The 22,787-nt window shown below is 44.7% G+C and overlaps 1 protein-coding gene across 1 annotated transcript in view; it reads left to right on the plus strand.

Annotated features, from left to right (window-relative positions):
* The window catches only part of LOC122925556 (venom factor-like), a 482,939-nt gene that overhangs the window by 401,096 nt on the left and 59,056 nt on the right, over window positions 1–22,787 (plus strand). The window contains exons 41-43 of the mRNA XM_044276914.1: window positions 6,549–6,633; window positions 8,686–8,737; window positions 11,419–11,506. Of these exons, the coding sequence (XP_044132849.1) occupies window positions 6,549–6,633; window positions 8,686–8,737; window positions 11,419–11,506 (225 nt within the window). The remainder of the gene's footprint in view (window positions 1–6,548; window positions 6,634–8,685; window positions 8,738–11,418; window positions 11,507–22,787) is intronic.

Consider the following 22,787-nt stretch of genomic DNA (forward strand, 5'->3'; position numbering starts at 1 on the left):
AGAACCTGTCCTGCTGCAGAGTTCATAAAGGTAGTCGTTAATGGCACGTTTCTGCTGGAGCAGCCTATCAAGCATATACAAGGTGGAGTTCCAGCGCGTCGGGCTGTTGAAAATCAGACGTCTGACGGGCAGGTGGTGTCGCCGCTGAACGTCAGCAAGGCGAGCCATGGCCGTGGAAGATCTTCTAAAATGGCCAGAGATTTTCCTGGCCTGCCGCAAGACATCCTGGACCCCAGGGTATTTGGCAACGAATCACTACACAACTAAGTTCAGGATGTGTGTCATTTTGCTCTGTTTCAGTGCGATTAGCAGATTGGCACCGTTGTCGCACACCACTTTACTAACTGTAAAATTGAGCGGGGTAAGACAACAGAGCTAAAATGAGTGCAGGACCGGAGTGGCTCTTAGCTTCCAGGCACAACAGCTGCAACACAGCATTGCAACGTCTCACCTGGCACGTCAAATAGGTTCTAGGGAGCTTGAGGGGTGAAGCGGAAGAGGTGGTAGCAGTGGAAAAGGAGGAGTTAGCCGAGGAGGACATTGGAGGATGGAGTAGGAGGAGGAGGAGGAGAAGAAGAGGCAGGTCTGCATGCAATCCGTGGCGGTAACACCAAATCAACATGGATGCCATGGGTTACATGCTTGACGGCCGTCAGAAGGTTCACCCAGTGGGCAGTTAAAGTTATGTACCTTCCCTGCCAGTGTTTGCTAAACCACGTTTCTGTGGTCAGTATTTTGGCACCGACACTGTGTGCCAGAGATACATTCACTTGCCGCTGAAAGTGGCCATATAGCTCTGAAATGCCCTTCTGAGAGAAATATTTCCTTCCGGGGAATTTCCATTGCAGTGTGTCTCCGAGTCTACTAGTTTATATGGTAGTAGTTGGCGGACTAGCAGTTCTGACAAGCCAGCGGTCAGCCATTGGGAAAGAGGGTTATCCAGCGTCATTAATTTTTTACGCTCTGACATTTGGCATGGGGAAGCCGGCCTTCTACCAGATGAACACAACCACGGCACAGTGGAAGGTGGAGGACAAATGGGAGGAGAGAGGAGAAGAGGCATGACGTGGAGCGCCGGGAGTGTGACTTTGTGGGTTCTGACGGCTCTCACTGGGCTAAGTGATGGGAGGCAAGGTGCCTTCTGAAAACGGTCGTCTCTAGGTGACTGTTGGGCTTACCGCGACTTATGCGTTGACAGCACAGGCTGCAGATGGCAACACTATTGTCAGCAGCTGACACGTTAAAAAAAAGCCCACACTGCGCAGCCATGTGCCGGTGTCCTGGGAGCGCAAGATGTGACGGTGCATGGTGGATGGCTCGTTCATTTGCAGTCTGATTTTTGCCTGTTGTGTCTCTCCCTCTGAACTCCCCTCCTCTTCCTCTCTTGTGGGCACCTATGGGATGTCCATTTACACGTCATCATCCTCATCCGATGCCAAGAATGGCTGCACATTGGTAAGGTCTGGGAATGGATGGGAAAATAATTCCTCTGACTCGAGTGGAGGGTCTATGGTGGTAGTGTCTTTGGGGGTGCACACAGAAGAGAGTGGGGGGGTGCAGATACAGAGGATGAGGAGGGTTTGCTGCAAAGATGGGCGAGAGGGAGGTTGTTGCACAACTACAGGGATATCTGAAGGCCAATCACATTCTTGACGACTTCCAGAAGGGGTACTGAGACCGCTCTGGTCAATGTCCAGGACGATCTACTGATGGCATTAGACCAGAACGACTCTATGGTCGAAGTCCTTCTGGACCTATCATCCGCTTTTGACACTATTGACCATCAAGTGTTACTGAACCGGTTGAAAGTGGTAGCCAGACTAGATGGAAAGGCCTTGGCATGGATGGTCTAATTTCTCCAGGTCAGGGTACAACGAGTGAAGCTGGGGGTATTTCACTAAGCCGATCTCCCACTGTCCTGTGGAGTACCACAAGGCTCGGCACCCTCTCCAGTCTTGTTCAACATCTATCTGAGACCATTGGCCGACATCATTAGGAGCCACAATCTTCAGTTTCATGTTTATGCGGATGATACACAACTGTACTTTAGGCTTGCCAAAGGTACAATTGATCAAGTCGATATGGCCGGATGTCTCTTGGAGATCGATCACTGGATAAGTGCCAATCATCTAAAGCTTAATGGCACCAAAACTGAATGTATTACATTCAGTGACCAGAAAATTACACCCTCAGCACCCCAATGGCCATAGTCCTTTGGACCTGTCCCTGAGACAGCTATCCAGGTCAGGGACTTGGGAGTGGTCTTGGACTCCAGATTAACCCTGGCTCCTCAGATAAATTAGGTGGTTAGTACATGCCACTACTAGCTGAAACTTCTGAGGAGGATATTAAAATACATTGAATCCCCTCTCAGGAAAGCCTTGGTCGGAGCAGCAATCAGTAGTCGGTTGGACTATTGTAATGCCTTGTACATGGGACTCCCTAAGAAGAACTTGCATAGACTTCAACTTGTTCAGAATGCGGGTGTTGCCCGCTGAGAGCATATCACTCCCTCTCTTAATGCCTTGCGCTGGCTCCCCGTCCAACAACGGGTGATGTTCAAGATTGGATGCTTCATGCATAGGGTATTCCATGGTGTGGGGCCATTGTACCTGCGATGTAAATTCACCAGGTATGCCCCGTTGAGGACATTGAGGTCTAGTAACTCTGCGAATTTTAACACCCCGCAAGTTATTAAGATCAGACGTGGAGGTAGATCTTTTTCGGCTGAAGGGTACAGATTTTGAAACATAGAAACATAGAAACCACCTACCTCTGGCCCTGAAAATGATTCCTAGTCCTCTCTCATTCATACGTGCACTGAAAACCTTACTTTTCAAACAGGCGTTTGATCTTCCTATATAACACTTATTTTGGTTCATATAATTTTGGGGGTTTTCCTAAATCTTAGTCTATAAATTCACGGTTGGTAATATCCCTTCTTTCTTAAAGATTCTTTTTCCTCACGTTTTATTAATTTTGTTCTCTTCACATTTTCTATATCTCGCCCGAACCCTGTGAACCTTGAGATCTCCCTACCTTCCCTCCCTTTTTCTTGATTCTCTATTTGATAAGTGCTAGGAAGTTGGTCTCTGGAATAGGTGCCTTATCCTCTAGGCCTTTGCAGGCCATGGTAAAGTGTCATGCCGCCTTCTTTTTCCTCCCTTGTTGAATCAGCCAGCTAAGCACATCAAGGCCCTAAGGGTAAGACTGCGTGTACACAAGACTATACTACATCATCAGAAGCGGAAGGCTAAGTGAGCCACTCAACCAACTCTGGTGTGTTCTTTGACGTAGCCGCACGCACCTTCTCCAACTTCCCCCTTAGGCTCTGGCCTGGTGCACCTGCCTGACCCCTACCACCCCTGCGGGACGACCTACCTCTTCCTCTGCCTGTCATTTTAAAAATAACCCTGTGCTAAAGTCGCTAGAGAAGAGCAGTATTTGTGGAAGTAGGTATATTTCAGGCCTCAATCAGTATTTGGTGGAAGCTCGTATATCAAACCCCTTTAATCAGTATTTTGCGGAAGCAGGTATATAGAACCCCTTAAAAAATATTTGGTGGAAGCAGGTATATCGCAACCCTCAATCTGTATTTTGTGGAAGCAGGTGTATCGCACCCCTCAATCAGCATTTTGTGGAAGTAGGTACTCAGACCCATCAACCAGTATTTTGTCGAAGTAGGTATATAGAACCCCTTAATCAACATTTGGCGGAAGCAGGTATATCGCACCCCTTTAATCTGTATTTTGTAAAAGCAGGTATATTAAACCCCTTAATCAGTATTTTGTGGTGCAGGTATATCGCACCCCTCAATGAATATTTTGCAGAAACAGTTATGTAAAAACTCCTTAATCAGTATTTTGTGGAAGCAGGAATATCGCACCCCTTAATCTATATTTTGTGGAAGCAGGTATATAGAATACTTAATCAATATTTGGTGGAAGCAGGTATATTAATCCCCTTAATCAGTATTTTGTGGAAGCAGGTGAATCGCAGGCCTCAATTAGTATCTAGTGGAAGCAAGTATATCAAACCCCTTAATCAGTATTTTGTGGAAGCAGGTGTATCGCAGGTCTCAATCAATATTTGCTGGAAGCGGGTATATCAATCCCTTAATCAGTATAATGTGGAAGCTGGTGTATCGGGGGCCTAAATCAATATTTGGTGGAAGCAGGTATATCAATCCCCTTAATCAATATTTAGTGGAAGCAGGTGTATTGCAGGCCTCAATCAATATTTAGTGGAAGCAGGTCTATCAATCCCCTTAATCAATATTTTGTGGAAGCAGGTGTATCGCACGCCTCAATCAATATGTGGTGGAAGCAGGAATATCAATCCCCTTAATCAGTATTTTGTAGAAGCAGATATATTAAACCCCTAAATCAGTATTTTGTGGAAGCAGGTGTATTGCAGGCCTCAATCAATATTTGTTGGAAGCAGGTATATCGCACCCCTTAATCAGTATTTTGTAGAAGCAGATATATGAAACCCCTAAATCAGTATTTTGTGGAAGCAGGTGTATTGCAGGCCTCAATCAATATTTGTTGGAAGCAGGTATATCGCACCCCTTAATCAGTATTTTGTAGAAGCAGGTATATTAATCCTCTTAATCAGTATTTTGTGGAAGCAGGTGTATCGCAGGCCTCAATCAGTATTTTGTGGAAGCAGGCATATAGAACCCCTAAATTAATATTTGGTGGAAGCAGATATATCAAACCCCTTAATCAGTATTTTGCAGAAGCAGATATATCGCAGGCCTCAATCAATATTTGGTGGAAGCAGGTATATCAATCCCCCTTAATCATTATTTTGTGGAAGCAGGTATATAGAACACCTTAATAAATATTTGGAGGAAGCAGGTATATTGCAACCCTCAATCTGTATTTTGTAGAAGCAGGTATATCAAACCCCTTATTCTGTATTTTTTGGAAGCAGGTATATCGCACCCCCAATCAATATTTTATGGAAGTAGGTATATCAAACCCCTTAATCAGTATTTGGTGGAAGCAGGTATATTGCACCCCTCAATCATTTTTTTTATTTTTTTTGGGGGCAACAGGTATATCACACCCGTTGCAAATAGTTGTTCCAATAGTGCTTGTCCCTTTATATACCTGTGGTATCGCAGCAGAACCGCACACAACTGCTGCTCAATACAAATGCACTATAATATACTTTCTATGTTAGAAAATATATTATAATTATATCACACCCCTCAGTATATCACACCTATCGATAGCACACCTATACCAGTACTTAAAAGGACTTTTGTGGCCCTATTATCTAGCGTTTGGTGTCCCTAACAGTCTGCCCTGCTCCACAAAGCAACCTCTCCCTACACTGGCAAAACACAGAATGTAAAATGGCTGCAAGATCAGGTTCTGTTATAAGGTGGGGGTGTGTCCATGTGCTGAAACGTCTCAATTGGCTGTCCTGTCCCACCTGATGGATGTGTCATGGGTCAAAGTTTGCAGCAATGCATAAGAATATGGCGCCTGTGAACATCGTCATATGTTTGCATGTTTGGAGAATCGTGAACGTGCAAAGTTCGCCGCAAAACGATTGCCGAGCCCACCGCAAGGCCATCTCTAATGAAAGGCATATATGCAAATCTAAAATCTATTATGAAGTCTGCATGGCTGTGACCCTAATATAGCTAAACATATAATCATGCCTGAGCATCCTTCAAAACAAATAGGAACAGAACATTAATAAATCAAGAAAAAAATGCCATACCAAATGAGGAACAATGTCAGTGGTCCAACCCTCGTACCTTGACACGCGTTTTGCGTGTTACCGTTACTGTGTTGCTATTTTCCTCTCCTTAACTTTTGGGGTTACTTGGATTATTTTATTGTTTAATTGTTTTATTGCTTATTTAATAGATTAATTTTATGGCTCAGTTGCTATTTATTTGTTTTGATAAATGTTTTGATTTATAAATGAACTAAATACACCCCAAAACTGGTTGTATCAGAACACAATTTTACCCCAAAATCAATGAGGAATGAATGTACTTATATCAATTAAATACACCCCAAAACGGGTTGTATCAGATCACCCCAATAACAGAAGCAAGGATTACTGGAATTACTGATGCATTAAATAATGCAAACAATCTAAAATCTGTAGTAATAGATCACTTTGTAACCCTTATTAGTGCAGCAAGGTGTAATAGAATAGCTCCTATTACCCAGGCTGTACACTCTCCTATTGGTGTGCAATGTCTCTCCCTGCACTAAGTTCACTGTAAAATGTCGGAGACCGAGCAGGCTGAGACATAACAGGGGCTGGGTATCTGCTGGTTGGCTGTCTGTTTGCATGGCATGTGCAGCAGCAATTTTAGAAAAAATGTGATTCGTTACCACGAAGCGCGAGGAAATTTGACTTTGGGACGAAACAAATTTTTCGAGAAGTTCGGATCGAATTCCACTTCATCAAGTTCGATTCGCTCATCTTTAATAATATTGATGGGTATTGAAATTATTAGCATATTTTTACATTACTTGTGTACTATACCAACTGTAATTTCATTTATCCACCAGGTATTGTCTATCTATTATGCGTTTGAGACAGAGAAAAAATGCAAAAACTTCGATCTGTCGGTGAAAATTCAGGAGGAACCTGACTGTAAGATATTTGCCTTTTCTGGTTATTTTTTGATTTTCCATTTACTGTATAACCTGTAGGGATAGAAAGAATATGACCAGTAGTACGGCACATGCCTATCTATGTAAGGACCATGCACAAGAGCACAGGGAGACTCTACAGATCAGTATTACAGACCAGTGACTAATATGCATGCCTCTGTATCGTTCCAGTCAGTAGACTAAAAAAGTAGAGTGAAAACTCTTGGAAATTACCACCCAAAATGGTGTTAACTATGGTCTTATAGAGGGGGGATCTTGTCAAATAAGATATCCAATATGCATAGTGCAGTTTATGATGTAACTAAAAACCTTTAACAGTAAATCTGGTATGGATGTGGATCTTCTTAAGATGTGATCTTCTTAAGGCCTCATGCACACGACCGTTGTTGTGTCCGTTGTTCCATTTTGACTTTCAATGGGTCCGTGGAAAACTCGGCTAATGCACCGTTTGTCATCCGCGTTTGTGAAACGTGTTTCCAGTCCATGAAAAAAATATGACCTGTTCACAGACAACGGTTCGCGGACCAATTCAAGTCAATGGGTCCGTGAAAAAAAAACACGGATGCACACAAGATTGTCGTCTGCGTCCGTTTTTTTCCTATAATTCCTATAATTTGGCATGGCAAACTAAACTTAGATTTTGTTTTACTTTCCTTCATGTTTGGAAATCCTCCAAAAATAAAGGAACACACACGGAAACAAAAATGGACACGGATCACGGAACAACGGAACCCCTTTTTCATGGACCCATTTAGTGTGCATGAGGCCTAATGATATGGTTTTTATCATGACTATAGTAGCAAAAATAAGAAAGCAAACAGAAACATTAATTTCACATTCTATGGGCTTGACCCCAATATATTATCTAGCCCTAAGTTCTGCATCACTGACATAGCAGACTCCAAATCTTTAGTTATATGACTTCTAGAGAGTAAAGATGGGTTGACGACCATAAGTCTCTACTGCATCAGTGCAATATAGTTTTTGAGCTCATGCTGAGACTTCTAGGAATGGCCTGCCAGAAGGGTCAAATGCCAAGTCTTCTTCTTGTGGCCAGTATTCTCTCCTCCCCTAAATTTAATCTCTCCTACCACTAAACAGATTAAAACAAGTAAGAAGGAAATCATCTCTGCTTGACTGGCAGACTCCAACACTGGAATCTTCCGAGCCAAACATCCATACAAACATTTGGTGTCTTGTAGGAAAAGACACCAAATATCTTATACTCATAATGAACATACAGACAGAAAAAAAAAATCTGGCTTCTGTAGTGGTCAGGGTTAAGTGAAGAGGAATATGATGCTAACTAGTTTTACCTTTTTGGTCATTCAGAGATTCTACAAAGAAAAGAGGATACTCGCAGCAGAAGGAGGATTTTTGACATTTGGATCTTTAGACTGTGACATTTTTTGTTAATGGGTTGTTTAGCATTTTGAAAGTTATGGCCTATCTTCCAACACCTGCTTTCCCAGCAACCAGATGCCTTAGTGTAGCTCAGAGCTGGAATTCGGCACCGGAGCCACACAGCTCTGTCCATTCTCTAGAGGACAGGACTGGTTACAGTTGGCTGCAGTACCTGGCTCACAGTAGATGGAACGGTGTAGATGTAGATCATCACTTGTAAAAAGTTGGAAAACCCTTTTATGCTTGACATACGTACACATGAGGTGTTTGATGGCCACTTTCTGAGCAACTATTTATGGTTGGTCTGTGTAGGTTGACATTCTGGAAAACAACACCGTAGTAAATCTGAAAAATCAAAGACAATCACCAAATTTTCAGGGACTAGTGTCAAGCTTATACTGTGTATATGAGGTGAAAAACAGTTTGTAGACCCGAACTCACATACAGTACTGTGGCAATTGTGCTGCACGCTGAAGATATAATAAAAGCACTTCTCTTGTCAATGGGGTGTGTCTAGTATTTCAGCTTGTCCCATTTACTTGACATGACCCTTAGACAAAATGGACCAGACAACTCTTTTAAGTGAAATTATATGAAATGAAATGTATCCTTGCAATTTCCCACACAGTTAAGAGACCGGAAGGAACCTATTCTACTGTTTCTGTTACTATTTGTGCCAGGTGAGTTCCATACTTTGCTAATACTGTAAATGTGAACATTAATATAATATTTACCCCTATATGGTATATAGAGATAGGAGGTAAAAAGCCTGATTTCTTATTTCCACCTCTTTTCTGCCACAATCATCAAGGTTCCATCTTTGGGACCGAGCAAGTCTCTATTCCTTTTGGTTGATGATTATGGGGCCAGGACTTTTGTTCAAATCTCTTTACAAAAGTTGGAACCAAACAATGCTAACCATAGCCGATATCCTTTGTAGATAAGCACTTTTATGTTCTAAAAGACTCCTTAATGAATAGTTACTGTGGTAAATATAGATTGGGGATGCAACTAAGATGGAGTTTGAAAACACACTTGTAGTCAGCTCACCTGGCTTCTTAATTGTAGTCCTCTGGGTACACGGGAAAATAGCTGGAAAGCTTCAAACATGAAAAAATGTCTGTCTTACACGTTTCAATCATAAGAACTTAGTCATTGCATATGTTACACTGTTAAACACCATCTTTAAAATAATGTTTAGTTTTAACTAACCAGAGGTGAAGGCCCTCACTTATTAGTAAGTGGTGCATGCTGGGAGTCTCAAACTTCACATTATTTTGTAGGGATTGACTGGTTTACTCTACATTCAGGGCTCTAATCTATTAGCCAGAGGAAATTGTGTCTCAGTCTTGAAGACTTGGTATGTACAGTACAGACCAAAAGTTTGGACACACCTTCTCATTCAAAGAGTTTTTGTTATTTTCATGACTATGAAAATTGTAGATTCACACTGAAGGCATCAAAACTTTGAATTAACACATGTGGAATTATATACATAACAAAAAGGTGTGAAACAACTGAAAATATGTAATATTCTAGGTTCTTCAAAGTAGCCACCTTTTGCTTTGATTACTGCTTTGCACACTCTTGGCATTCTCTTGATAAGTCTCAAGATGTAGTCACCTGAAATGGTTTTCACTTCACAGGTGTGCCCTGTCAGGTTTAATAAGTGGGATTTCTTGCCTTATAAATAGGGTTGGGACCATCAGTTGCGTTGTGGAGAAGTCAGGTGGATACACAGCTGATAGTCCTACTGAATAGACTGTTAGCTGATTTTTTTCTTGCCATAATACAAATTCTAAGTAAAGAAAAACGAGTGGCCATCATTACTCTAAGAAATGAAGGTCAGTCAGTCCGAAAAATTGGGAAAACTTTGAAAGTGTCCCCAAGTGCAGTCACAAAAACCATCAAGCGCTACAAAGAAACTGGCTCACATGTGGACCTCCCCAGGAAAGGAAGACCAAGAGTCACCTCTGCCGCGGAGGATAAGTTCATCCGAGTCACCAGCCTCAGAAATCGCAGGTTAACAGCAGCTCAGATTAGAGACCAGGTCAATGCCACACAGAGTTCTAACAGCAGACACATCTCTAGAACAACTGTTAAGAGGAGACATAAGACATAACACATCTCTAGAACAACTGTTAAGAGGAGACTGTGTGAATCAGGCCTTTATGGTAGAATATCTGCTAGGAAACCACTGCTAAGGACAGGCAACAAGCAGAAGAGACTTGTTTGGGCTAAAGAACACAAGGAATGGACATTAGACCAGTGGAAATCTGTGCTTTGGTCTGATGAGTCCAAATTTGAGATCTTTGGTTCCAACCACCGTGTCTTTGTGCGACGCAGAAAAGGTGAACGGATGGACTCTACATGCCTGGTTCCCACCGTGAAGCATGGAGGAGGAGGTGTGATGATGTGGGGGTGCTTTGCTGGTGGGGATTTATTCAAAATTGAAGGCATACTAAACCAGCATGGCTACCACAGCATCTTGCAGCAGCATGCTATTCCATCCGGTTTGCGTTTAGTTGGACCATCCATTTATTTTTCAACAGGACAATGACCCCAAACACACCTCCAGGCTGTGTAAGGGCTATTTGACCATGAAGGTGAGTGATGGGGTGCTGCACCAGATGACCTGGCCTCCACAGTCACCGGACCTGAACCCAATCTAGATGGTTTGGGGTGAACTGGACCGCAGAGTGAAGGCAAAAGGGCCAACAAGTGCTAAGCATCTCTGGGAACTCCTTCAAGACTGTTGGAAGACCATTTCAGGTGACTACCTCTTGAAGCTCATCAAGAGAATGCCAAGAGTGTGCAAAGCAGTAATCAAAGCAAAAGGTGGCTACTTTGAAGAACCTAGAATATGACATATTTTCCATTGTTTCACACTTTTTTGTTATGTATATAATTCCACATGTGTTAATTCAAATTTCTGATGCCTTCAGTGTGAATCTACAATTTTCATAGTCATGAAAATAAAGAAAACTCTTTGAATGAGAAGGTGTCCAAACTTTTGGTCTGTACTGTATATGCGTAACTTGGTCAGTCTGTTGCTTTTGATGAGTGTAATGCTTCATTTCATCTATGGTTGGGAAACCCTTCTAATAAAAAAGGGATGCCCAAAGAAATATTATTTCAGTGTTTATTTTGCTATGCTACAAGAAGAATACAACATTTTCAATGAGAAGAGTGATCTTCTTTGGAGAATATTATTGCATTGTGGAAAATATCTTTAAGTATATTTTCTCCTGGAGGCAATAAATATGAAAAATGCATGTTGGATTGGAGTTGTATAGAATACCAATAGAATGCAGTTCTCATATCAAGAGACTACATTTATAATCTGTTTATTTTTTTGCAGATTCCTTAAGAACCATGATGCCACGATGTCCATCATTGATATGTCTATGATGACTGGGTTTAAACCAGATATAAATGACCTTATTAAGGTGAGTTCCAATCAGGTTTGAGTCAAAGATCAGATTTAATAACATTTAAAAAATGATCCAATCAGATTTTTAGAGTAGATCATGTGATGAAGGGACCAAAGATCTCTAATCATAAAGATTGAGAAACTTCAAGGAAATTGTTATAAAAAGATTTATTCCCTTAGGCTAGTTTCACACATGCGTTTACAGATCCGTCAATGCTGGACGCTGCTGGAATGCCATCTTACCCCATTAACTATAATTGAGTACACCAGTGATCCAGCCAAAACCTGGAAAATATACCAAGAATTGGATAGGCAAATACCTTTATGTCCTACTGATTCCCACCATTCTATGCCAGAAGGCACATGCCTGCTGTAAACATGGGCCAGTAGTGTGAAACCAGCCTTACAATAATGTAAGAGGATACAGACATTAAAATAGCAAATATAGCTAATTAGAAATCATACATAAGACATAACCTTCTAGTACAAGATATTACTTCTTATTATCATTAAACTTACTGGATTGTCAATGCAACCCTCTTCTCCCACTCTTCACACACTGATAGCAACACCGCAGGAGAAATGCTAGAACAGGCTACCAGTATCCGTAGTTTCAGGTGCTGCACATCTCGTATCTTCACAGCATATGCAGCACCTGACACTCCTGCGGTGTTGCTATCAGTGTGTGAAGAGTGGGAGAAGAGGGTTGCATTGACAATCCAACACAATGGGCAGCACATTGAACACATTTTTTAAGTGGTCAGAAACTTGTAAATAACTCATGAAATAATAAAGTTACGTTAAAACCAAGCACACCATTGTTTTTATTGTGAAATTCCCAATAAGTTTGACGTGTCACATGTCCCTCTTCCTATTGTAAAAAACAAAAGTTGGATTCAAAATGGCCGACTTTAAAATGGCCACCATGGTCACCACCCATCTTGAAAAGTTTCCCCCCTCACATATACTAATGTGACACAAACAGGAAGTTAATATCACCAACCATTCCCATTTTATTAAGGTGTATCCATATAAATGACCCACCCTGTATATCCCCGCATACAACACCAAAAAAGTACAAGGTATACTTCCTTCAGGGCACCGGAGGTTTACATGCTCCACTCTTTGGTGGCTCCTGGATGTCCTTGGGAGAACATTCAATCAAAAACTTCCATAGTGCTCTGATTCAGTATCCGTATAGCCTGCTGGAAGAAACTGTTCCTCATTCTCTTGCATTAGCTTCCAAAATGTGGTAACATTTCCCAGACCGCATAAGACAAAACAGACCATTATCTGAATGTCTGAGGTACCTCACCATCTTTCTGGCAATGGCCAAGCACCTCCCATTACAAATGAACTGCAGATCAAGGAGGTTAGTGCCGATGATTCGCTCAGCCAAACGCACCACCATCTGAAGAGCCTGTCTGTCCTGTTTCGTGCTCCTACCAAACCAGGATTTTATATTCCAGTCAGGATACTCTTGATGATTATCTACAAGATGTTGCTTTACACATACGGATGTAGCAGGTTTAGCACACATGCTTTATGAGTAGGGATGAGCGAACTCGAACTGTATAGTTCGGGTTCGTACCGAATTTTGGGGTGTCCGTGACACGGACCCGAACCCGGACATTTTCGTAAAAGTCCGGGTTCGGGTTCGGTGTTCGTCGCTTTCTTCGCGCTTTTGTGACGCTTTCTTGGCGCTTTTTGAAAGGCTGCAAAGCAGCCAATCAACAAGCGTCATACTACTTGCCCCAAGAGGCCATCACAGCCATGCCTACTATTGGCATGGCTGTGATTGGCCAGAGCACCATGTGACCCAGCCTCTATTTAAGCTGGAGTCACATAGCGCCGCCCGTCACTCTGCTCTGATTAGCGTAGGGAGAGGTTGCGGCTGCGACAGTAGGGCGAGATTAGGCAGATTAACTCCTCCAAAGGACTTGATTAACTGATCGATCTGCAGCTGTGGATCATTGAGCTGCTGATCCTCAATTGCTCACTGTTTTTAGGCTGCCCAGACCGTTTGTCAGTCACATTTTTCTGGGGTGATCGGCGGCCATTTTGTGTCTTGTGGTGCGCCAGCACAAGCTGCGACCAAGTGCATTTAACCCTCAATGGTGTGGTTGTTTTTTGGCTAAAGCCTACATCAGGGTGAAGCTGTCACACCAAGTGCATTTAACCAGCAATAGTCTGTTTATTTTTTGGCCATATACTACATCAGGGGCAAGCTGCGCCCGTCACCAAGTGCATTTAACCCTCAGTAGTGTGGTTGGTCAAGCTATCACACCAAGTGCATTTAACCAGCAATAGTCTGTTCATTTTTTGGCCATATACTAAATCAGGGGCAAGCTGCGCCCGTCACCAAGTGCATTTAACCAGCAATAGTCTGTTCATTTTTTGGCCATATACTACATCAGGGGCAAGCTGCGCCCGTCACCAAGTGCATTTAACCCTCAGTAGTGTGGTTGGTCAAGCTGTGACACCAAGTGCATTTAACCAGCAATAGTCTGTTCATTTTTTGGCCATATACTACATCAGGGGCAAGCTGCGCCCATCACCAAGTGCATTTAACCAGCAATAGTGTGGTTATTTTTTGGCCATATCCCAGTCTAATTCTGTCACTAAATCCATACCGGTCACCCAGCGCCTAAATACTAGGCCTCAAATTTATATCCCGCTAAATCTCTCGTTACCGCTGTCCTGTTGTGGCTGGGAAAGTTATTTAGTGTCCGTCAAAGCACATTTTTTGTTCTGGGTTGAAATACAATTCCCAATTTAGCAATTTAAAAATTTAGTGGTTTCTGCTGTATCAGAGCTATTTGAAATCTATCCCTAAAAGGGTATATAATATTCAAGGTGCACATAGGGTCATTCAGAATAACTTCACACACCCGCTACTGTGCATTTCCAAGTCTAATTCTGTCACTAAACCCATACCTGTCACCCAGCGCCTAAATACTAGGCCTCAAATTCATATCCAGCTAAATCTGTCGTTAGTGCTGTAGCTGGGCGAGTTATTTAGTGTCCGTTCAAGCACATTTCTTGTTCTGGGTTGAAATACAATTCCCAATTTAGCAATTTCATAATTTAGTGGTTTCTGCTATATCAGAGCTATTTGAAATCTATCCCTAAAAGGGTAGATCATATTGAAGTTGCACATAGGGACATTCAGAATAACTTCACACACCCGCTACTGTGCATTTCCAAGTCTAATTCTGTCACTAAAACCATACCTGTCACCCAGCGCCTAAATACTAGGCCTCAAATTTATATCCAGCTAAATCTGTCCTTAGTGCTGTAGCTGGGCGAGTTATTTAGTGTCCGTTCAAGCACATTTCTTGTTCTGGGTTGAAATACAATTCCCAATTTAGCAATTTCATAATTTAGTGGTTTCTGCTATATCAGAGCTATTTGAAATCTATCCCTAAAAGGGTATATAATATTCAAGGTGCACATTGGGTCATTCAGAATAACTTCACACACACCCGCTACTGTGTATTTCTAAGTCTAATTCTGTCACTAAACCCATACCTGTCACCCAGCGCCTAAATACTAGGCCTCAAATTTATATCCTGCTAAATCTCTCGTTAACGCTGTCCTGTTGTGGCTGGGAAAGTTATTTAGTGTCCGTCAAAGCACATTTTTTGTTCTGGGTTGAAATACAATTCCCAATTTAGCAATTTCATAATTTAGTGGTTTCTGCTATATCAGAGCTATTTGAAATCTATCCCTAAAAGGGTATATAATATTCAAGGTGCACATTGGGTCATTCAGAATAACTTCACACACACCCGCTACTGTGTATTTCTAAGTCTAATTCTGTCACTAAACCCATACCTGTCACCCAGCGCCTAAATACTAGGCCTCAAATTTATATCCTGCTAAATCTCTCGTTAACGCTGTCCTGTTGTGGCTGGGAAAGTTATTTAGTGTCCGTCAAAGCACATTTTTTGTTCTGGGTTGAAATACAATTCCCAATTTAGCAATTTCATAATTTAGTGGTTTCTGCTATATCAGAGCTATTTGAAATCTATCCCTAAAAGGGTATATAATATTCAAGGTGCACATTGGGTCATTCAGAATAACTTCACACACACCCGCTACTGTGTATTTCTAAGTCTAATTCTGTCACTAAACCCATACCTGTCACCCAGCGCCTAAATACTAGGCCTCAAATTTATATCCTGCTAAATCTCTCGTTAACGCTGTCCTGTTGTGGCTGGGAAAGTTATTTAGTGTCCGTCAAAGCACATTTTTTGTTCTGGGTTGAAATACAATTCCCAATTTAGCAATTTCATAATTTAGTGGTTTCTGCTATATCAGAGCTATTTGAAATCTATCCCTAAAAGGGTATATAATATTCAAGGTGCACATTGGGTCATTCAGAATAACTTCACACACACCCGCTACTGTGTATTTCTAAGTCTAATTCTGTCACTAAACCCATACCTGTCACCCAGCGCCTAAATACTAGGCCTCAAATTTATATCCTGCTAAATCTCTCGTTAACGCTGTCCTGTTGTGGCTGGGAAAGTTATTTAGTGTCCGTCAAAGCACATTTTTTGTTCTGGGTTGAAATACAATTCCCAATTTAGCAATTTCATAATTTAGTGGTTTCTGCTATATCAGAGCTATTTGAAATCTATCCCTAAAAGGGTACATAATATTCAAGGTGCACATTGGGTCATTCAGAATAACTTCACACACACACGCTTCTGTGCATTTCCAAGTCTAATTCTGTCACTAAATCCATACCGGTCACCCAGCGCCTAAATACTAGGCCTCAAATTTATATCCCGCTGAATTTGAATACAATACATTGGGCCAAATAATATATTTGTTGTTGTGGTGAACCATAACAATGAGAAAAACATCTAGTAAGGGACGCGGACGTGAACATGGTCGTGGTGGTGTTAGTGGACCCTCTGGTGCTGGGAGAGGACGTGGCCGTTCTGCCACATCCACACGTCCTAGTGAACCAACTACCTCAGGTCCCAGTAGCCGCCAGAATTTACAGCGATATATGGTGGGGCCCAATGCCGTTCTAAGGATGGTAAGGCCTGAGCAGGTACAGGCATTAGTCAATTGGGTGGCCGACAGTGGATCCAGCACGTTCACATTATCTCCCACCCAGTCTTCTGCAGAAAGCGCACAGATGGCGCCTGAAAACCAACCCCATCAGTCTGTCACATCACCCCCATGCATACCAGGGAAACTGTCTCAGCCTCAAGTTATGCAGCAGTCTCTTATGCTGTTTGAAGACTCCGCTGGCAGGGTTTCCCAAGGGCATCCACCTAGCCCTTCCCCAGCGGTGAAAGACATAGAATGCACTGACCACAACCACTTATGTTTCCTGATGATGAGGACATGGGAATACCACCTCAGCATGTCTCTGATGATGACGAAACACAGGTGCCAACTGCTGCGTCTTTCTGCAGTGTGCAGACTGAACAGGAGGTCAGGGATCAAGACTGGGTGGAAGACGATGCAGGGGACGATGAGGTCCTAGACCCCACATGGAATGAAGGTCGTGCCACTGACTTTCACAGTTCGGAGGAAGAGGCAGTGGTGAGACCGAGCCAACAGCGTAGCAAAAGAGGGAGCAGTGGGCAAAAGCAGAACACCCGCCGCCAAGAGACTCCGCCTGCTACTGACCGCCGCCATCTGGGACCGAGCACCCCAAAGGCAGCTTCAAGGAGTTCCCTGGCATGGCACTTCTTCAAACAATGTGCTGACGACAAGACCCGAGTGGTTTGCACGCTGTGCCATCAGAGCCTGAAGCGAGGCATTAACGTTCTGAACCTGAGCATAACCTGCATGACCAGGCACCTGCATGCAAAGCATGAACTGCAGTGGAGTAAACGCCTTAAAACCAAGGAAGTCACTCAGGCTCCCCCTGCTACCTCTTCTGCTGCTGCCGCCTCGGCCTATTCTGCTGCTGCCGCCTCGGCCTCTTCCTCCGCCTCTGGAGGAACGTTGGCACCTGCCGCCCAGCAAACAGGGGATGTACCACCAACACCACCACCACCACCTCCGTCACCAAGCGTCTCAACCATGTCACACGCCAGCGTTCAGCTCTCCATCTCACAAACATTTGATAGAAAGCGTAAATTCCCACCTAGCCACCCTCGATCCCTGGCCCTGAATGCCAGCATTTCTAAACTACTGGCCTATGAAATGCTGTCATTTAGGCTGGTGGACACAGACAGCTTCAAACAGCTCATGTCGCTTGCTGTCCCACAGTATGTTGTTCCCAGCCGGCACTACTTCTCCAAGAGAGCCGTGCCTTCCCTGCACAACCAAGTATCCGATAAAATCAAGTGTGCACTGCGCAACGCCATCTGTAGCAAGGTCCACCTAACCACAGATACGTGGACCAGTAAGCACGGCCAGGGACGCTATATCTCCCTAACTGCACACTGGGTAAATGTAGTGGCAGCTGGGCCCCAGGCGGAGAGCTGTTTGGCGCACGTCCTTCCGCCGCCAAGGATCGCAGGGCAACATTCTTTGCCTCCTGTTGCCACCTCCTCCTTCTCGGCTTCCTCCTCCTCTTCTTCCACCTGCTCATCCAGTCAGCCACACACCTTCACCACCAACTTCAGCACAGCCCGGGGTAAACGTCAGCAGGCCATTCTGAAACTCATATGTTTGGGGGACAGGCCCCACACCGCACAGGAGTTGTGGCGGGGTATTGAACAACAGACCGACGAGTGGTTGCTGCCGGTGAGCCTCAAGCCCGGCCTGGTGGTGTGTGATAATGGGCGAAATCTCGTTGCAGCTCTGGGACTAGCCAATTTGACGCACATCCCTTGCTTGGCGCATGTGCTGAATTTGGTGGTGCAGAAGTTCATTCACAACTACCCCGACATGTCAGAGCTGCTGCATAAAGTGCGGGCCGTCTGTTTGCGCTTCCGGCGTTCACATCCTGCTGCTGCTCGCCTGTCTGCGCTACAGCGTAACTTCGGCCTTCCCGCTCACCGCCTCATATGCGACGTGCCCACCAGGTGGAACTCCACCTTGCACATGCTGGACAGACTGTGCGAGCAGCAGCAGGCCATAGTGGAGTTTCAGCTGCAGCACGCACGGGTCAGTCGCACTACAGAACAGCACCACTTCACCACCAATGACTGGGCCTCCATGCGAGACCTGTGTGCCCTGTTGCGCTGTTTCGAGTACTCCACAAACATGGCCAGTGGCGATGACACCGTTATCAGCGTTACAATACCACTTCTATGTCTCCTTGAGAAAACACTTAGGGCGATGATGGAAGAGGAGGTGGCCCAGGAGGAGGAGGAGGAGGAGGAAGAGGGGTCATTTTTAGCACTTTCAGGCCAGTCTCTTCGAAGTGACTCAGAGGGAGGTTTTTGGCAACAGCAGAGGCCAGGTACAAATGTGGCCAGCCAGGGCCCACTACTGGAGGACGAGGAGGACGAGGATGAGGAGGAGGTGGAGGAGGATGAGGATGAAGCATGGTCACAGCGGGGTGGCACCCAACGCAGCTCGGGTCCATCACTGGTGCGTGGCTGGGGGGAAAGGCAGGACGATGACGATACGCCTCCCACAGAGGACAGCTTGTCCTTACCCCTGGGCAGCCTGGCACACATGAGCGACTACATGCTGCAGTGCCTGCGCAACGACAGCAGAGTTGCCCACATTTTAACCTGTGCGGACTACTGGGTTGCCACCCTGCTGGATCCACGCTACAAAGACAATGTGCCCACCTTACTTCCTGCACTGGAGCGTGATAGGAAGATGCGCGAGTACAAGCGCACGTTGGTAGACGCGCTACTGAGAGCATTCCCAAATGTCACAGGGGAACAAGTGGAAGCCCAAGGCCAAGGCAGAGGAGGAGCAAGAGGTCGCCAAGGCAGCTGTGTCACGGCCAGCTCCTCTGAGGGCAGGGTTAGCATGGCAGAGATGTGGAAAACTTTTGTCAACACGCCACAGCTAACTGCACCACCACCTGATACGCAACGTGTTAGCAGGAGGCAACATTTCACTAACATGGTGGAACAGTACGTGTGCACACCAATCCACGTACTGACTGATGGTTCGGCCCCATTCAACTTCTGGGTCTCTAAATTGTCCACGTGGCCAGAGCTAGCCTTTTATGCCTTGGAGGTGCTGGCCTGCCCGGCAGCCAGCGTTTTGTCTGAACGTGTATTCAGCACGGCAGGGGGCGTCATTACAGACAAACGCAGCCGCCTGTCTACAGCCAATGTGGACAAGCTGACGTTCATAAAAATGAACCAGGCATGGATCCCACAGGACCTGTCCGTCCCTTGTCCAGATTAGACATTAACTACCTTCCCCATAACCATATATTATTGGACTCCAGGGCACTTCCTCATTCAATCCTATTTTTATTTTCATTTTACCATTATATTGCGAGGCTACCCAAAGTTGAATGAACCTCTCCTCTGCCTGTGTGCTAGGCCTAAATATATGCCAATGGACTGTTGCAGTGGTGGCTGACATGAAGCCTGATTCTCTGCTATGACATGCAGACTAATTCTCTGCTGACATGAAGCCAGATTGTCTGTTACGGGACCTCTCTCCTCTGCCTGGGTGCTGGGCCTAAATTTATGACAATGGACTGTTGCAGTGGTGGCTGACGTGAAGCCTGATTCTCTGCTATGACATGCAGACTGATTCTCTGCTGACATGAAGCCAGATTGTCTGTTACGGGACCTCTCTGCTCTGCCTGTGTGCTAGGCCTAAATATATGCCAATGGACTGTTGCAGTGGTGGGTGACGTGAAGCCTCATTCTCTGCTATGACATGCAGACTGATTCTCTGCTGTCATGAAGCCAGATTGTCTGTTACGGGACCTCTCTGCTCTGCCTGTGTGCTAGGCCTAAATATATGCCAATGGACTGTTGCAGTGGTGGGTGACGTGAAGCCTCATTCTCTGCTATGACATGCAGACTGATTCTCTGCTGACATTAAGCCAGATCGTCTGTTACGGGACCTCTCTGCTCTGCCTGTGTGCTAGGCCTAAATATATGCCAATGGACTGTTGCAGTGGTGGGTGACGTGAAGCCTCATTCTCTGCTATGACATGCAGACTGATTCTCTGCTGTCATGAAGCCAGATTGTCTGTTACGGGACCTCTCTGCTCTGCCTGTGTGCTAGGCCTAAATATATGCCAATGGACTGTTGCAGTGGTGGGTGACGTGAAGCCTCATTCTCTGCTATGACATGCAGACTGATTCTCTGCTGACATGAAGCCAGATTGTCTGTTACGGGACCTCTCTCCTCTGCCTGTGTGCTAGGCCTAAATATATGCCAATGGACTGTTGCAGTGGTGGCTGACGTGAAGCCTCATTCTCTGCTATGACATGCAGACTAATTCTCTGCTGACATGAAGCCAGATTGTCTGTTACGGGACCTCTCTCCTCTGCCTGGGTGCTGGGCCTAAATTTATGACAATGGACTGTTGCAGTGGTGGCTGACGTGAAGCCTGATTCTCTGCTATGACATGCAGACTGATTCTCTGCTGACATGAAGCCAGATCCTCTGTTACGGGACCTCTCTCCTCTGCCTGTGTGTGTGCTGGGCCTAAATATATGCCAATGGACTGTTGCAGTGGTGGCTGACGTGAAGCCTCATTCTCTGCTATGACATGCAGACTGATTCTCTGCTGACATGAAGCCAGATTCTCTGTTACGGGACCTCTCTCCTCTGCCTGTGTGTGTGCTGGGCCTAAATATATGCCAATGGACTGTTGCAGTGGTGGCTGACGTGAAGCCTCATTCTCTGCTATGACATGCAGACTAATTCTCTGCTGACATGAAGACAGATTCTCTGTTACGGGACCTCCCTCCTCTGCCTGGGTGCTAGGCCTAAATATATGCCAATGGACTGTTGCAGTGGTGGCTGACGTGAAGCCTCATTCTCTGCTATGACATGCAGACTAATTCTCTGCTGACATGAAGACAGATTCTCTGTTACGGGACCTCCCTCCTCTGCCTGGGTGCTGGGCCTAAATATATGCCAATGGACTGTTGCAGTGGTGGCTGACGTGAAGCCTCATTCTCTGCTATGACATGCAGACTGATTCTCTGCTGACATGAAGCCAGATTCTCTGTTACGGGACCTCTCTCCTCTGCCTGTGTGTGTGCTGGGCCTAAATATATGCCAATGGACTGTTGCAGTGGTGGCTGACGTGAAGCCTCATTCTCTGCTATGACATGCAGACTAATTCTCTGCTGACATGAAGACAGATTCTCTGTTACGGGACCTCTCTCCTCTGCCTGGGTGCCGGGGCCTAAATATCTGAGAATGGACTGTTCCAGTGGTGGGTGACGGGAAGCCAGATTCTCTGCTATGGAACCTCTCTCCAATTGATTTTGGTTAATTTTTATTTATTTAATTTTTATTTTAATTCATTTCCCTATCCACATTTGTTTGCAGGGGATTTACCTACATGTTGCTGCCTTTTGCAGCCCTCTAGCTCTTTCCTGGGCTGTTTTACAGCCTTTTTAGTGCCGAAAAGTTCGGGTCCCCATTGACTTCAATGGGGTTCGGGTTCGGGACGAAGTTCGGATCGGGTTCGGATCCCGAACCCGAACATTTCCGGGATGTTCGGCCGAACTTCTCGAACCCGAACATCCAGGTGTTCGCTCAACTCTATTTATGAGACATGTTATCTAAACTAAATGCAACTAAATGCGTTAAGCAATTGCTTTTCAATGGCTTTTGTTTCAAGATAACGCAATGAGTTTAGAAATTTGAGTTAAGATTGTGTGTGTTCGGCTATAGAGTTGAGCGAACCTGAACTGTAAAGTTCGGGTTCGTACCGAACTTTAGCTTTTTTTTTCACCCGGACCTGAACCCCAACCCGAACAATTACGTAAAAGTTTGGGTTCGTGTTCTGTGTTCGGTGATTTATTGCTGCTTTTTAAAAGGCTGCAAAGCAGTCAATCAACAAGCGTTTAACTGTGTGCCCTTAGAAGCCATCACGGCCATGCCTACTATTGGCATGGCTGTGATTGGCCAACTGCAGCATGTGACCCAGCCTCTATATAAGGCTGAGTCACGTAACGCTGCACGTCACTTTGCTATTCTTAGTGTAGGGAGAGGATGCTGCTGCTGTCAGGGACAGATCAGGGATAAATACTAAGAAGAACTGCCTTATAACTCAGCGATCTCAATCCAATGTGTTTTGTGGGTGCAGTGCACAGTTTTTTTTTTAAGCCTGCATGGAGCCAACTTCTGTTGAAAATGTTTTTACTTCAGTTTGTCACTATGAATACCTAATCGGCAGCCATTTTATGCAGACATGCTGGTGCAGC

Source organism: Bufo gargarizans, chromosome 2 (genome assembly GCF_014858855.1).
Source record: "Bufo gargarizans isolate SCDJY-AF-19 chromosome 2, ASM1485885v1, whole genome shotgun sequence".
NCBI classification, from domain to species: domain Eukaryota; kingdom Metazoa; phylum Chordata; class Amphibia; order Anura; family Bufonidae; genus Bufo; species Bufo gargarizans.